This window comes from Dreissena polymorpha, chromosome 2 (assembly GCF_020536995.1).
Source record: "Dreissena polymorpha isolate Duluth1 chromosome 2, UMN_Dpol_1.0, whole genome shotgun sequence".
Classification (NCBI taxonomy): domain Eukaryota; kingdom Metazoa; phylum Mollusca; class Bivalvia; order Myida; family Dreissenidae; genus Dreissena; species Dreissena polymorpha.
This window is the reverse complement of record NC_068356.1, coordinates 13,834,035-13,850,560: the sequence shown is the minus strand read 5'-3', so window position 1 is coordinate 13,850,560 and position 16,526 is coordinate 13,834,035. Positions and strand designations below refer to the sequence as shown.

General features: G+C 36.1%; 1 protein-coding gene across 12 annotated transcripts in view; it reads left to right on the top strand.

The window, feature by feature from the left end:
- The window catches only part of LOC127865911 (uncharacterized), a 44,488-nt gene that overhangs the window by 22,998 nt on the left and 4,964 nt on the right, over positions 1-16,526 (top strand). For 6 of the 12 annotated variants that reach the window (XM_052405987.1, XM_052405986.1, XM_052405984.1 and 3 more), the window contains 11 exons: positions 1,900-1,973; positions 2,182-2,359; positions 4,470-4,591; positions 5,017-5,202; positions 6,203-6,332; positions 7,055-7,137; positions 7,848-7,921; positions 8,348-8,399; positions 9,503-9,589; positions 11,618-11,709; positions 16,437-16,461. In XM_052405987.1, the coding sequence (XP_052261947.1) occupies positions 1,900-1,973; positions 2,182-2,359; positions 4,470-4,591; positions 5,017-5,202; positions 6,203-6,332; positions 7,055-7,137; positions 7,848-7,921; positions 8,348-8,399; positions 9,503-9,589; positions 11,618-11,709; positions 16,437-16,461 (1,103 nt within the window). Of the gene's footprint in view, positions 1-56; positions 87-1,899; positions 1,974-2,181; positions 2,360-4,469; positions 4,592-5,016; positions 5,203-6,202; positions 6,333-7,054; positions 7,138-7,847; positions 7,922-8,347; positions 8,400-9,502; positions 9,590-11,617; positions 11,710-15,682; positions 15,699-16,436; positions 16,462-16,526 lie in introns of all 12 variants that reach the window. The other 6 variants (XM_052405985.1, XM_052405983.1, XM_052405981.1 and 3 more) reach the window with 2 other exon arrangements.

Here is a 16,526-nt window from a genome sequence, read left to right as displayed (position 1 = left end):
TGTTTGATACCCACCCATGATGGTTTATTGTAACAAAGCTGTTTTCTCCCGTATAGCTGAAATTGGTGCCGAAAGTGAAGCTGGAGGTACAGTGCTGTTCTAGTATTGTTTCTAGAAAATCTGCAATATTTCATTATCATGGCTGAGTCTGTGCTCTGTTATAGCTATGTTTGCCATAGTCTGGTAGCTGGTCAATTTGTGCTCTGTTATATTAGTAGCTATGTCTTCCCTTGACTGCTTGCTAGGCAATCTGTGCTCTAATATAGCTATGTTTGTCCTTGTCTGGCTGCTAGGCAATCTATGTTCTGTTATAGCTATGTCTGTCCTTGTCCAGTTGCCAGGCAATTTGTGCTCTGTTATAGCTATGTCTGTCCTTGTCTGCTTTTTACACAATCTGTTCTCTGTTATAGCTATGTCTGTCCTTGTTTGGTTGCTAATCTATCGGTTCCGTTATAGCTATTTATGTCCTTGTTTGGTTGTCAATTTATCGGTGCTCTAATATAACTATGTCTCCTTGTCAGATTCTTAGGGAATATGAGCTCTGTTATAGCTTTACCTGTCCTTGTCTGGTTGCTACCGGTAGGCAATCTGTGCTTTGTTACAGCTATACCTGTCCTTGTCTTATTGCTAGGCAATATGTGCTTTTGACAGCTTATGTCTATGACTATTTCCTGTTTGTATTTGCAAAGCCTGTAATAAAACATTATTGACTGGTTTATAGGTGAATATTTAATTTGATATGTCTGTGTCATAACCTGTTATTGAGTGTTATATAATGATGGGAGCAGGTGTTGGCCCAGATGTTACTTAAACATAGCCTTGTCATAACCTTTAGTTTGAAGAGAATCCAGCGGATTGAGAAAACACTTGGGGTTTATCTGTAGAAACTGTCATTTACAAGCCAATGTATAGTGTATGGGTACACGTGTTCATTAGTGCATTTCTGGAATACTGCAATTAACTAGTCACACATTTATACCACATTTTATTTTTTTTACAATGTGGTTTGGGTTTAGTATCAGTAATTAGTTAATTTAAATTTACTTAGTAAATTTGACTTTCAACATTTGCTCTTGGCGTATCCTTTTGTGTGCTATAATAGATTTGATTCAAACTGGTACTTTTAAGGCTCGTATTGTAAACTTGCATACCCATGTAAGCAAATATCAGAAATGTATTTGTGCATCATAAATAGAAAGAGTCCAATAAATAAAAAGAATGCTAGTTAGCAACTTTATTCATTTGCTTGTACATATGTTTATCTCTTCATTTGTTTGTCACTTTCTTTATATCAAAGAAGACATGGTTTCAAATCTAAATGTTGATGAAACTTCAATATTTTTAATGAAACAACGCCAGTCTGGAATACGTCAAACAAATATTTGCAAGTTCCTTGTCAGAATACATCTCAAATATTATCATCTATGTGAGCAAATATTTATCATGTTTATGACTGATTTATATTAACCCATTCATGCCTAGCGTCCTGAAAAAAGGACATTGCAAACAGCGTAGACCCAGATGAGACGCCGCATGATGCGGCGTCTCATCTGGGTCTACGCTGTTTGCTTAAAGGAATTGTAGTAAGTAATATTCTAAATATAGAAATAAATATACTAGACATCCCTAATTTTGGAAATAAGTTGATCCAATTTAGAAGGATGGGAGAGTCCACTGGGCATAAATGGGTTAAAGATTAAGCAGCATAATATTTATATCATTTCATTTAAGTATGCTATATTTATTTAATATATAAGAAAGACAGTACAATTGCGGTAATCAATAAGAAAGCTGTATTATATTTCATTATGCAGTTTGATCATTTAATGATGTAAGTACTTTGAACAGTAAAGTTGCATGCCACAGCTTTCAACTCATGATGTCATGTATATATTCCAGCAAGCACATGGTCCCGTCTAAAGCCAAGCAGCCGTGGAAAGGAATACAGTGGATTGAAATGGGAGCGTGTGAAGGTCGGCCGTCTATTAACAAGAGTTTTGACATGACTCAATTATTATGTTAGTTAACACAAAACATCTGATTTAAATTTAATGAAGTTTAATTTCATATAACTGTATGTTTATGCATTAAGCCCAGTTGTCCAAGAGTGGGGATCTCCTCCCGTTTGTAATCATATATTTTCAACAATGAGTACATCATTTGACTCGCTGTGTGTTACAGAGTTTAGTGCATGTTCACCTGGTGTCCAAGCGTCCAGAGGAGCGCCAGGATGCAGCCAAGCACCTCGGTCTGCTGCGCTGTGGAGACGCCATGGTGTTTTTCGCTCTTAAAGAGAGGCTGCGCATTGATGACGACTCAAGAACAAAATACGAGGCAGCAAAATCACTCATTCTCTTAGGTTGGACTTTTTAGCTCGACTATTATATATGAAATATAAACAGTAGAGCTATCCTACTCACCCCGGCGTCGGGGTCTGCGTCTGCGTTAGCGTGCAACTGTTAAAGTTTTCTTACTACCCCAAATATTTTCTTTGTCCCTTGACATATTGCTTTCATATTTTGCATACTTGTTTACCAACATGACCCCAACCTATAAACAAGAGCAGACAACTCTATCAAGCATTTTGTCATAATTATGGCCCCTTTTCCACTTAGAATATGCAGCAAATGTTAAAGTTTTCGTACTACCCCATTTATTTTCATTGTCCCATGACATGATGCTTTGATATTTTGCATACTTGTTTACCAACATCACCCCAACCTATAAACAAGAGCAGACAACTCTATCAAGCATTTTGTCATAATTATTGCCCCTTTTATACTTAGAATATGCATATTATTGATAAATCTATGTTAAAGTTTGCATACTACCCCAAATATTTCCTATATCCTTTGACATATTGCTTTTATATGTTGCATACTTGTTTACCAACATGACCCCAACCTATAAACAAGAGCAGACCACTGTATCAAGCATTTTGACTTAAATTGCCATAACTTCTTTATTTATGATCACATTTTATTATTACTTTGACAAAACAACACTTACCTGAATACCACAATGGATTCCACCCAAACAATACCCCACGCCCCTACCAGAATCCCTCCCCCCCCCAACCTCACCCCCCAATTGTTTTTTTTTAAACATCATCTAATAAATTACCACACCCCACATTATACCCCCCTCTCACCCCCCCTATCCCCCCCACCCCCCCTACCCCCCCACCCCCCCCATTTTTTTTTCAAATATCATCTTATAAATAACCACACCCCACATTATACCCCCTTCTCACCCCCACCCCCCTACCCCCCACCCCCCCAAAAAAAAAATTTGATTTTTTTTTTAAACATCATCTAATAAATAACCACACCCCACATTATACCCCCCTCTCACCCCCCCCCCCCACCCCCCCACCCCAATTTTTTTTTTAAACAGCATCTAATAAATTACCACACCCCACATAATACCCCCCCTCTCACCCCCCCCCCCTACCCCCCCACCCCCCCCCCAAACATTTTTTTTCCTTTTTAACCAGGTTTTCCGAAGGAAAAAACTGGTTATTAGATTGGCGAATGCGGGCGGGCTGGCTGGCTGGCTGGCTGGCGGGCTGGCGGGCGGGCGGAACAAGCTTGTCCGGGCCATAACTATGTCGTTCATTGTCAGATTTTAAAATCATTTGGCACATTTGTTCACCATCATTGGACGGTGTGTCGCGCAAAATAATTACGACGATATCTCCAAGGTCAAGGTCACACTTTGAGTTCAAAGGTCAAAAATGGCCATAAATGAGCTTGTCCTGGCCATAACTATGTCATTCATTGTGAGATTTTAAAATCATTTGGCACATTTGTTCACCATCATGGGACGGTGTGTCGCACGAAAGAATCACGTCAATATCTCCAATGTCAAGGTCGCCATGACTAAAAATAGATTTTTTTTAAAAACAAACTTACAAAGGGGGTTAATTTTGTTTGTTCATTTCAAAAGTTCAGTTTGAGTTTTCTCCCTTTATCAGATTTTTTTTTCACAATGAAAACCTGGTTTTGTGACAATTTTGTCCCTTGTTCATTTTTGAAAGATCGTCTAATAAATTATTGAATATGAACAATTTCCCCATGATGGCTTACGTTATACTGTCAAGCACTCGACTAGTCGAGCGCGCTGTCCTCTGACAGCTCTTGTTTGATATGGAATAAAATCTTTAGGATTTTTTTCTTTTTTCTGTGGATTTTGAGATTACTGTAATATAAATCATCTACATTTTGCAACAATTGAGAAGTGAATTTAAGTTGATGATGGAATTTGGCTAGTGCTCTTCTTTCATATTATGGCTCAAGCAAGTCAATGTTGCTTAGGCATGTCTTCAGCCCACACAAAGGAAGTCTCTGCTATGCGAAAATTCAGTTAAGGTGGTGTTGTCCCTGATTAGCCTGTGCAGAATACACTTTCAGCCCATGCATTTAAATCTGTTTTCCCATAGCTAGGGTCATGTGTGATGTTTTATGCAGGCTGCTGGGATGAGGACGTACTACAGGTGGTGTTGAAGTACCTGGTGATTGGGAACACTGAGATCAGACAGGACCTACTACTTAACATGATAGACGGCAAAAATGTGCAGTATGTCAACAAGGTAGCGACTACTTGACTGTGGTGATGATTTGGTATTCAGGCAGGAAACTGTTACAATAAGAGCTCCTAAATGAGCTATGACTCGAAAGCCAGTTGTGATTTGTGTAACTTTGCATTTTAAAAAATCAATGCAACTGCTTCAGAAATCATAATTTACTTTTAGCAGGGAAAACTGTATAATAATAATGCATATGTGTCAATTTTCATCCCAGATTGACTTGTGCAGTCAGCACAGGCTAATCAGGGACAACACTTTCTGTCTAAACTGGATGTTTGTTGAGAAAAGATTTTAACTTAAAGTAAAAAATTCTATAAAAGCAGGAAGGTTCTCCCCGATAATCTGGATTGAATCTGGGATGATGTTTATTTGCAAACATTAAGCCCAGTTATCTCAGCACGTGGCTCATTAATCATTTCTGCAAGTAGAAAGTGGCGACGTTTCCTGAGCTGGTGAAGGTGCTGAGCCACTTCTGCTGCAACCCTGACCCAGAGGACACCATAGCGTTTGATGCGGCCATCTTGCTAGGCCGGCTGTGCGTTATGGATGAGAATGCCAAACAGAAACTACTACGCTCCCTGGACCAGAGCTCTGACACACATGTCAAGGCCAAGGTGAGTGAGATCTGAAATTAACATGTCTTGCCATAGACATGAATCTTGCCTTCGATATAAATCTTGCCATAGATATGAATCTTGCAATAGACATGAATCTTGCAATAGACATAAATATTGCCACAGCATGAATCTTACCATAGACATAAATCTTGTCATAGACATAAATCTTGACATCAATCTTGCCATATACATAAATATTGCCATATACATGAATCTTGCCATAGACATGAATTTTGCCATAGCCATGAATATTGTCATAGACATAAATATTTGTCATAGACATAAATATTGCCATACACATTAATATTGCCATAGACATGAATCTTGTCATAGACATGAATCTTGTCATGGACATTAATCTTGTCATAGACATAAATGTTGCCATAGACATGAATCTAGCCATAGACATTAAAATTGCCATAGACATGAATCTTGCCATAGACATGAACCTTTCCATGAACATGAAATTAGCCATAGACTTGAATGTTTGGTCTTTGTCCATGACAATGCCTTCAATACAATTAATTTCTTTTTATCTTTTGTCTAGGCAGAGATATTTTTAATTTGTTTTAATACACACAAACTGCAAAAAATGAGCTATCTAAAAAGTGCTCTGAGATGGAAATTAGCCAAGCCACTGGGTCACCTTGGGTCATAAACTAGATCACTAAGTCTGATAGAATAGAAAGCTTGTGAACACTCTATAGAGCCCAATCTCCACCTAACAAAGCATCCCTTGAAAATATGTACATCCAGATTATGAGTTAAAGCTTCACCTAAACAGGTTGTAAGTTTGTCTTTTTTAAATCTTCCAACAAATCTTTCAAAACTGTTCTGCACAGTTTGCTTTAATGTACAGACTTACTGACAAAAAGAAACAAATGTTGAGAAAAAAACACCAAAAGCTCCTCTTTGGAGGTAACTAATGCTAGCAAATACATTTTTATAAGACCCTTTTCACAGTCCCAGTGTTGTTTATGTTTCCTTCCCCTTACAGGCCCTGGAGACATTGGTGAAGCAGCTCAACTGTACCAGCTGGGACGTGGTGCAGCACCTGCTGGGTCTCTTCCAGAAGTCTCCTGTGTGGAAATACCGCGCCCTGGCTGCAGACCTTCTTATTGTGCTTGGTAAACAAGCGATACAGTGTATTGGTTATATTAGGGATTTTGCTATTATATTATTAGATAAAACAGAATGGCAGGGAGCCCCCCCCCCCCCCCCCACTTACATATTTATGCCTGACCTTTTAAACAAATTTAGTTCCCCCCTCCCCTTCCATTTCTATGTCTCACTCTTTTGTCCCTGTTAAATTTGCATTTTTCGATCTTGATGTTCTTCAATTGGGTATTGAGGATTGTATACCATTACACACATTATTACATGGATTACCCTATATGCTAAATAGATGCTTGAATTGAAGTACTTAATTACAAGCAGCACAATTAAGTTATTTACAAGCTACAAAGTGTACTAATCTACGACAGTCACCCTGTCCTATTCTAAGTCCCCCACCCACCCTCCTTGGCATGTTTAAAGTCTAGCTAAATCTGAAAGTAATGTAAAGGGATAGGCCTGTTTAATTTACATTCACAAGTTCTTGTAATACACGTTTGTTTTATATGGGCACATAATCAATAATCTATGATAATGTTATATTATTTTGATTCTAACATAATCTGATAAGTATATGAATTTGTGTAATTTGAACTTAAAATTTTCTTTACTTAACTCGAAAACAGGACTTCCCCTATGTCAGCTCAGAAGTTTAGTTATTTTACACAGACAAAACACATGTGTTGAATATATGGGCAAACTTAACATATAAAATGATGCTTTGCATGTCCTGCAGGTAAGGAGCATGTGTGCCTGTCGGGGGAGGAAGAGAGGATTTACCAGATACTGGAGAGGAAACTCTGGGATGATCCAAACAGGGTATGCCTCATGGCATAGTCAGATCCAATATAAGCAAAATCACATCAGATGTTGACGAGTGTTGGCTCCTTATTAGCTGTTCAGCAGTCTTGATCTACCAAATAAGATGAAGATGAGCCACAGTCAGGGGAATCTGGGGGGATTGCATGTGCATTAAGTGTTGTCCCAGATTAGCCTGCGCATTCCACACAGGCTTATCAGGGACGACACTTTTTTTCAGCCTACACTGGTTTTTGTTTAGAAGAGATTTCAATTTAACTAAAATTAAAATTAAATAAAAACGGAAAGGGCCATTACTGGGGGTGTGACAACACTTAACGCACATGGATTAAGTCCTGTGTATCAGAGTGTGACTTAAGTGTTTGATTTAGAAAGATCTATCTTATCCATTATCAGCCATATTGGCCTAGGAAAGGCATTTTAAGGCCCTTGATTTTCACAACATTGGCTTTTTGAGCAAGTTGCTCTCTATGTAGCCAACTGTCTTTACCAATATACTGCATTTTGTATCCATGTTCACCAGGCTACTGATGCCCTACTTAAGAAGATTTACATAATATTAACAATGTGAATAAATTGTATGTAAAATATTTTCATATGCATTTGGTGTGATTTCGCTAATGCATTAAAAGGACTAAAACAAGTGGCTTCATTAACTAAAAGTTACTAGTATCTAAGTTTCATATTACTCTTTAGACTGTTCTTTGCAGGACGTACGTGTCTCTGCAGCCAAGGCTCTAGCAGCACTCGGAATGTTTGCCAAAGCCTGTGATAGAATTGGAAAGTAAGTATGTTTTCCTCATACAGTTTGTGTTTTTAACATCAATGAGTTTGTAGTTTGTTTAACGAGTCTCTTTCTGGAAAAAACTGGGTTTAAGGCATGTGCTAAAAATGTGCCCAGATTAGCCTATGCAGTCTGCACAGGCTTAGTACAGATGAAACTGAGCTTTTATTGAATTTTCTCTTGTACACTAAGATCCTTTGTACATGAAAAGTGTCGTCCCTGATTAGCCTCTGCCGACTGCAGGTCTTCTCTGGAATGGAAACTCAACACATAGGATTTGAACGCAGTTTTCCTAGTACAAAGCTTAAATAATGATTAGTTAACGTCATGATATTGATGGCACTGACTGGGTACTTTTACTACATACATATGTTGTTGATGCCACTGACTGGGGACTTGTATCACTTACACATGTTTGTCTTGCAGACGTCTAGAAGACATGGATGAAGATATCAGAGCTCAAGCTGTCATCTCTGTGGTAAAACACTTGCATGTTTTGTTGTCTTGAAATCAAGCTTAGTTTAAACCCTTTGTATTTTTACTTGATTGTAGTGAATGCCTAGGGCTGATTGAGACACTCACAGGTCCATTTCTTCTATAAAACCTGTACTTCGTGTCTTTAACGAGAACACTTTTAAGAACACTGAGGGGTATCGCGTCTTGGGTATCATAATCGCTAGTCGTTCACATAAATCACTTCATCACGGCGACCTCTTGACCTTTAATGTTTGGATAATGCTGCAAAATTTGTTTACTCTTGTTAAAAATTACACAAAATAAAACAGAATTATTTTCAGCAAATAATTGCATGTACACCTACTTCAATGCTCTGAAGTTAGTTTGGCGGCTAACTCAGTCATAGAACTACAAATCGCAGATTGCATGGTGTAATCTTTGTTGCTGCCATATATCATGTGTGTGGATTGGTCATTATAGTATTTTTATTGCCGCAATTCTTGCATCTGATGTAATAAGGGCAATTGTCATTACCTGAATAAGTAAGTATGTGAATGTAAAACTTGTTAAATAACTTATCCATGTTATAAACATAGGTGAAAGGACCGCCATGATATTAATGAATAATTTTTGAAAATGGCAAGCAAATACAAACAAACAAAACCACAAAAGCATGATAATGGAAAACTTGCCAACTTGGCTGTCCAACTTTACCTAATTGATGCTTTACACCAACAAATTGCATCTCAAACTATTGTCAATTACCACAATAAAATGCTGATAACTGTCTACTGTTTAAAAAAACACAATATAGCATTAAAAACTCTCCAACTCAAAACTCTTCACCTATTATTTAATCCTGTCATGCTCCAAAGAAAAGTGAAAATGGCTTTATGCAGCCAGAATAAAACCAGAACAGCCTGCGAGTAACTCACAGTGTTTCTTGGTTAAAGGCTGTTTGCTGCTTATCAGTATCTGAGATTTGGAAATGAAGCCTTTACAAATTTAATCTAGTAAGAAAGGTCTTTAATTTAATTTGTTTTTTAGGGACAACGGATGTGTCAAAATGTTTGTCTAACATGTCGGTAAAAGGTATAACTGGTGATATGTTGTTATCACATGCAGGGCACCCTAGAGATGAAGAATGAGAAGATTGTACGTCTGCTGTTGGAGATGCTGGAACTCGACACGAGTGAATACGTTAGACTCATGGTGAGTTGGCCTATATAGTATACAAGCATGGATCTTATAGGAGCCTCGCTGTGGTAAAATGGGGTTTAATGCATGAGGTTAAAGTGTTGTCCCAGACAACAGGCATGACACTTTCCGCCTTGACTAGATTATGCGGACTTCAAAGGCTAATCTGGGACAAAAGTTTACGTATATTTCATAAGCCTGATTTGCCCAGAGCGCATCTCACATGATAAAGATCTCTTGCATAATACTGTTAAATACATTGCCTGTCATTATCTAGTGCTTTACTTTAGTCACTTGTTTCTTTACTGCCAAAGTATGCAGTCGTTGTTTGTATTATTTTTATAATGGTACATGCCAAAGTATGCCCACATGGTCACAGCAACTGATGAGCATTTTATGACAGTTTAAATAGCTGTTGCATGCTTCATCCGTTGCAGTGGGCAAAAGGCTTAAAAATAGAAAGCTTTAAAAGAAACAGATCTAATTCAAATATTGGTACATAATTATGTTTATTTCTTAGCATATTTAATTTATTGATTATTATACACATTTTTATAGTCATCAATTGTGTGTTGTGTATTTAAAAATGTTTAAAAGTAAACATAGAGAAAAGCACAAAAAGAAAATCCAATATTTATAGATAACCAATAAAATGGCCATAGAAATTAAGATAAAAAAAAGAAGGTTAAATGTTGGCAAAAAAATATGTGACATTAGGATTGATGTGACTTTATGTCATTAGACTATTCCTTGTCCAAAAATATACAATACTGTTGTGTTGAAGACCCTGCTATACAATACTGTTGTGTTGAAGACCCTGCTATACAATACTGTTGTGTTGAAGACCCTGCTATACAATACTGTTGTGTTGAAGACCCTGCTATACAATACTGTTGTGTTGAAGACCCTGCTATACAATACTGTTGTGTTGAAGACCCTGCTATACAATACTGTTGTGTTGAAGACCCTGCTATACAATACTGTTGTGTTGAAGACCCTGCTATACAATACTGTTGTGTTGAAGACCCTGCTATACAATACTGTTGTGTTGAAGACCCTGCTATACAATACTGTTGTGTTGAAGACCCTGCTATTCATTACTGTTGTGTTGAAGACCCTGCTATACAATACTGTTGTGTTGAAGACCCTGCTATACAATACTGTTGTGTTGAAGACCCTGCTATACAATACTGTTGTGTTGAAGACCCTGCTATACAATACTGTTGTGTTGAAGACCCTGCTTTACAATACTGTTGTGTTGAAGACCCTGCTAACGTATGAGTCTCCATCTGGGAAAATGGGGCTTAATACATGTGCTTTAAGTGACATCACTTTCTGCCGAGTTGGAGTTGTGTGTAGAAAAAAAAACATTTTAAACAAAAAATTATATTAACGCTGAAAGTATAGTCCCAGATTAGCCTGCACAGACATCACAGGTTAATCTGGGACAACAGTTTTTGCATATGAATGAACCCTTTCAGTGCCGGAACTGAATTTTGGCGTCTTATCAGGATCCAAACTGTTTGCTATTCTGATAGTATTCTTTGAAAAAAATCAAAGAAAATGCTAATTTTAGAAATTTAGCAGACAACATTTTAGCAGACGACAAATTTCCCAGCATGCAAAGGGTTAAGCTCCATTGTCCCAGAGCTAGGCTCAAATTTTAAATTGTATAAGACATTTTCAACCCTACGTACAAAGTATGGCATTAATAAATCACTTTATTTTCTCATGTTTATAAAAAGACCATAAAAATCATCAGTGCTCTGAGAGTTTAGAAGAAAAAAAACAGTCTGTACAGTCAGTAAGCCTGGCTTATCACATACAACTCTTTTGCATTATACAATTTAAGTTCCTGATTTCAAAGTTAATGGATATTGCTCTATACAATATTGTCATTTATGTCAACCTGTAATTTTCATAAACAGGCAACCAACATGGATGATTGAAATAAAATATTGGTACATATATGTTTGTCAAATTAAAGGTGCTCTACATGTTTTGTGTGTTCTGCTAAAGCAATATTATTACTGCTGTTTTTAGATTGCACGTACATTCACGATACTGAAGCTGACAGACAAGCGTGTGATGCGCGCTCTGCGTGAACGGGACAAGGTAGAGGGCGCCCTTGCCAGGTACGAACTTTAATCATGTGACCTTGAGCTTTTATGTCCGCGTAACTTACAGCAATACCATACAAACCATGTGACACTTGTTCAGGCTTTAATAAATCATTAATTGAATTGTCCAAGTTAAGTTTTGTGTCTTTTATTTTTTGTTATCAAAAGTGTAAAAATTTAGTCTGCATTATTTTTTGTGAAAATTATTTTCACTGAAAAACAGCTGCAAAGAAAACAATTTAGCTTTAAACAGTTTGTCAAATGCTTTGTCCATCATATTGGGTGCACCATAATTTGATAATAGTGTTCAATTTTTGCTGTTTAATTTATTATAGTTTATTTTATGTGTTGACTTCTTACAAGTGCTGTGAAATTAAAACGTTAATACAAGTATTTATGTTTACTCATACACCTTATCAATTGGATCCCCCGTAGCCACTCCAAAAGATCCAAAAGAGTGATTCTTTACATTTAATGTGGATATGGATTGTATGCTATTCATGAGCACTTAACAGTCCCATTAGTCAACATACCCTATCTGTGGATATCTGTGACAGTATATGGTGTGGGGGCATTCTTCATACAAAATAGACAACTAGTAATTCTGTAATTAGATAATGCAATTTATTAATAAAGATGCATCAGTAACATCTATGGGTTAGAAAACACAAACCATATACCGAAAAATCTCTAACCGTAATATGTCTTATCTGTCTGAATACTTTTATGTTCGATTTGAATAAATCAGAAAAAAATCAACTCAAATTTTCATCTCATTCTGGACCATTAATTTAAACGTCCACACGTACGTCACACATGTTCTATTGGTTGGGCAATGTTGATTATTTTGTTGTTTTAATGAATATTGTCACGGTGTTGTAACATGCCAGACCAAGTTTGTTTCTTACTAATATTGATGTGGCTGCTGGAAAGTAACAAATATCAGATTGGTTTGTTTTACATATGCTAGAATTATTATTTCATACATAAATATGCCAGTAAATATTTCCTATAGAAAAAATACATAATATTTGCATTGACCATTTTTTATCAGTGAAAAGTGATTGTGAATATCATTAACTTACAAAATGGATGATGTATGTGGAGTAACAAAAATGTATTATAACACGTGTATGTATACTGCATTTTATTCATAAGTATATGGTGCATAGTATTGCTTTAAAATGTGCAAGAGCTAACTTTATTTCATTATAAAAAAATCTTTGTATGGATAGGCAATTCTCAATGTTTTGTATCACATTTCAAACATCAAAGAATTCTTTATATGTCAAGGAGCAGGACAATAATATTGACATAAAATATACTAGTAATACTGTTTTGTTATGATCAATTCAAATTGAGAGTTCACCATGGCGTAGTGGATATGGTGTCTGCCTAGCGTTCGGGAAGTCATGGGTTCAAACCTGATTATAGTCCCAGGAAACTGACTTGAGAGCATTTCAATAAGGGCAAGGATTTTGATGCAATCAAGCTAAAATAAATAGGTTTAAACTTATTGAAATTGAGGAAATTTCAAGGGTTTTTTAACAATAAACTATAGTGCAATTGTAACAAAGAAAATCATGCCTGAGTCACCAAAATCTTTTTTAGGCAAAAACATGTATTGTACAAAATGTCAATTGATTTCAGTAGGTTATCAATTTTAGCTTCCTTGTAATCATCGAAAATATTGCATTAAAAATCAAAACACGCCATATGTTTATGTTCAACAATTGGTACAAAGTGTACTAATTGCTATATATCAAAAGCTATTGCATGTACAGAAAATATGCTAATTAAAAAACATAATCCTTATTATTATTATTGTAACAATATCAATTCATTTGTTTTTTCATTTACAAAAAAAAAATTGTAGTACGGTAGTGGTGCAACTTCAGGGCGTTTGTCATTGTATCCAGAGCATCTGGCAGGTTTGACTCTCAGTGTGGTCCTTTTTAGCTCGACTATTATATATGAAATATATAAAGTAGAGCTATCCTACTCATCCCGGAGTCTGCGTCTGCGTGCAAATGTTAAAGTTTTCGTACTACCCCAAATATTTTCTTTGTCTCTTGACATATTGCTTTCATATTTTGCATACTTGTTTACCAACATGACCCCAACCTATAAACAAGAGCAGACAACTCTACCAAGTATTTTGTCATAATTATAGCCCCTTTTCCACTTAGAATATGCAGCAAATGTTAAAGTTTTCATACTACTCCATTTATTTTCATTGTCCCTTGACATATTGCTTTCATATTTTGCATACTTGTTTACCAACATAACCCCAACCTATAAACAAGAGCAGACAACTCTATCAAGCATTTTGTCATAATTATTGCCCCTTTTATACTTAGAATATGCATATTATTGATAAATCTATGTTAAAGTTTGCGTACTACCTCAAATATTTCCTATATCCTTTGACATATTGCTTTTATATGTTGCATACTTGTTTACCAACATGACCCCAACCTATAAACAAGAGCAGACCACTGTATCAAGCATTTTGACATATTATGGCCCATTTTACACTTAGATAATTGAACATTTTGCTTAAATTGCCATAACTTCTTTATTTATGATCACATTTTATTATTACTTTGACAAAACAACACTTACCTGAATACCACAATGGATTCCACCCAAACAATACCCCACGCCCCTACCCAGAATCCCTCCCCCCCCCCCCCCCCCCAATTTTTTTTTTAAACATCATATAATAAACTACCCCACCCCACATTATACCCCCCTCTCAATCCCCCAACCCCCCTACCCTCCCCCCCCCTAATTTTTTTATAAACATCATCTAATAAATTACCACACCCCACATTATACCCCCTCTCACCCCCCAACCCCCCCCCCTTATTTTTTTTTTAAACAGCATCAAATAAATAACCACACCCCACATAATACCCCCCTCCCCCCCCCCCCTAACCCCCCCCCCCCCCCCCCACAAAATAAAATAAAATAATTTTTATTTTTTATTTTTGAAAGATCATCTTATAAACTATTGAATAATTGAATATGAACAATTTCCCCATGATGGCTTGCGTTATAATGTCAAGCATTCGAATAGTCGAGCACGCTGTCCTCTGACAGCTCTTGTTTGAGGTCATACTTTAATTTGACAGTTTCTAAGCTGTAACCTGTCAAATAAAGACATTTGAATTGCATACTTCCATATTATACAAATATTTACTAAAGGGCCATTGGATATGATATTCACTGGAAGAAAGGCATATTTACCAAAACAAAATACATATTATTTGCCAGGGAATATCAGGCCATATTCTATGGTTCTCTTTAATTGTTTTTTCATAATGACTTTTGATAAACCAGCTAAACTGATAATTTAATAATAAACATGCATTTTACATTTAAACTGTGAAATGCTTGCCATAAATTGTTATTTGTGAATAACATTATTTACATGACGAGAATTGATGCGTCCTGGCTGTTTTTTACCCAAGCACTACTTCCAGCGCCTAGAAACGGGTATTAGCACCATGGATTTATAAGCTTAAAATTTACACTGGGTTATCAGCCCTAATATAAAACATATTGTTTAATGATAACTGCCTCAACCAATGAACATGTGTTTATTTATAGATCATATAGTAATAACAGATGTCTGTGAACAAGTCCTTTTTTGTTTCTTTATAATAAAAAAAGGTTATTCACAGTAACAATTGATTGCAATGAACATTACTTTTTAATCATCATTGTTTTCACATATACAATTTTTGAAGGTCCCATGGTACTTCAGTTTAATGTTTTGTTACTTGATCAGAAATGAAACCTTTAAGCGGTATAGAACCTTTTATTTGCTATAAAGGTATTGTTGAAAATATATAACCTTGTGTTCATTGAATTTATTTTTATTGAACTTGATAAAGTAGTCAAAATGTCTTATGTATTTACACCTGTTAGCTGTTTGTTCTTATAATAATTATATACTGATTAAATTTATTTATCATTAAAGACGAACCATTAAAAAGGTATTTAAACCTTAGCATAAGTAATCTTTTTGAACGTTTGCATTTTTTCTATCTATAAAATATCTTTCAAAACTTTTATTTTCAACCTGACATTTAGTACTCTTTATCTGTCCAAAACCACATATTCCTGTGTTCATTAAGTCTTCTTGTCTCTTACATCTTAGTAAAGAATGCCTTAATATATGACCCGTGTTGTATGTAAACTGGGATAACCCTTTTAGTGCTGGAACCGAATTTTGAAGGCCTTTGCAAACAGTTTGGATCCAGATAATGCCACAGAACGTTATTGAAACTTTAAAAAAAAGCCCTGTTCTGGAAAAACTGGGCCTAATGCATATTCCTAAAGTGTTGTCTCAGATTAGCCTGTGCAATCCCTACAGACTACTTAAGGGATGACTCTTTCCACCTGGACTGGACTTTCGTTTAGAAGAAACTTTCTTTATAATGCCATAAGAGGGAAGAGTCGTCCCTGAAAAGCCTGTGTGAACTGCACATGCTTATCCAGGACGACACTCTATGCACATGCATTTAGCCCATTTTCCCATAGGGCACCTCTTATAATGACCGAGCACTTCATGGTTATGAAAAATATAAAAAACATGGTGTACTGTCAACATGAAACTGCTGTCTGTGACAATTGCTTTATTCACTTACATTAATAATGAGTGTATGTTTTATTTTGTCATGTAACCATTAACCTGTTCTTTACTAACTGTTTACTAAACATTTTAATTAAAGGTCCATTTTCAGAGATATAACAAAGGTTTGCGTGTGACCTCAAACTTAGTGCATGTATAACTATATATGAAGTACAGTAAATTTGAAAGC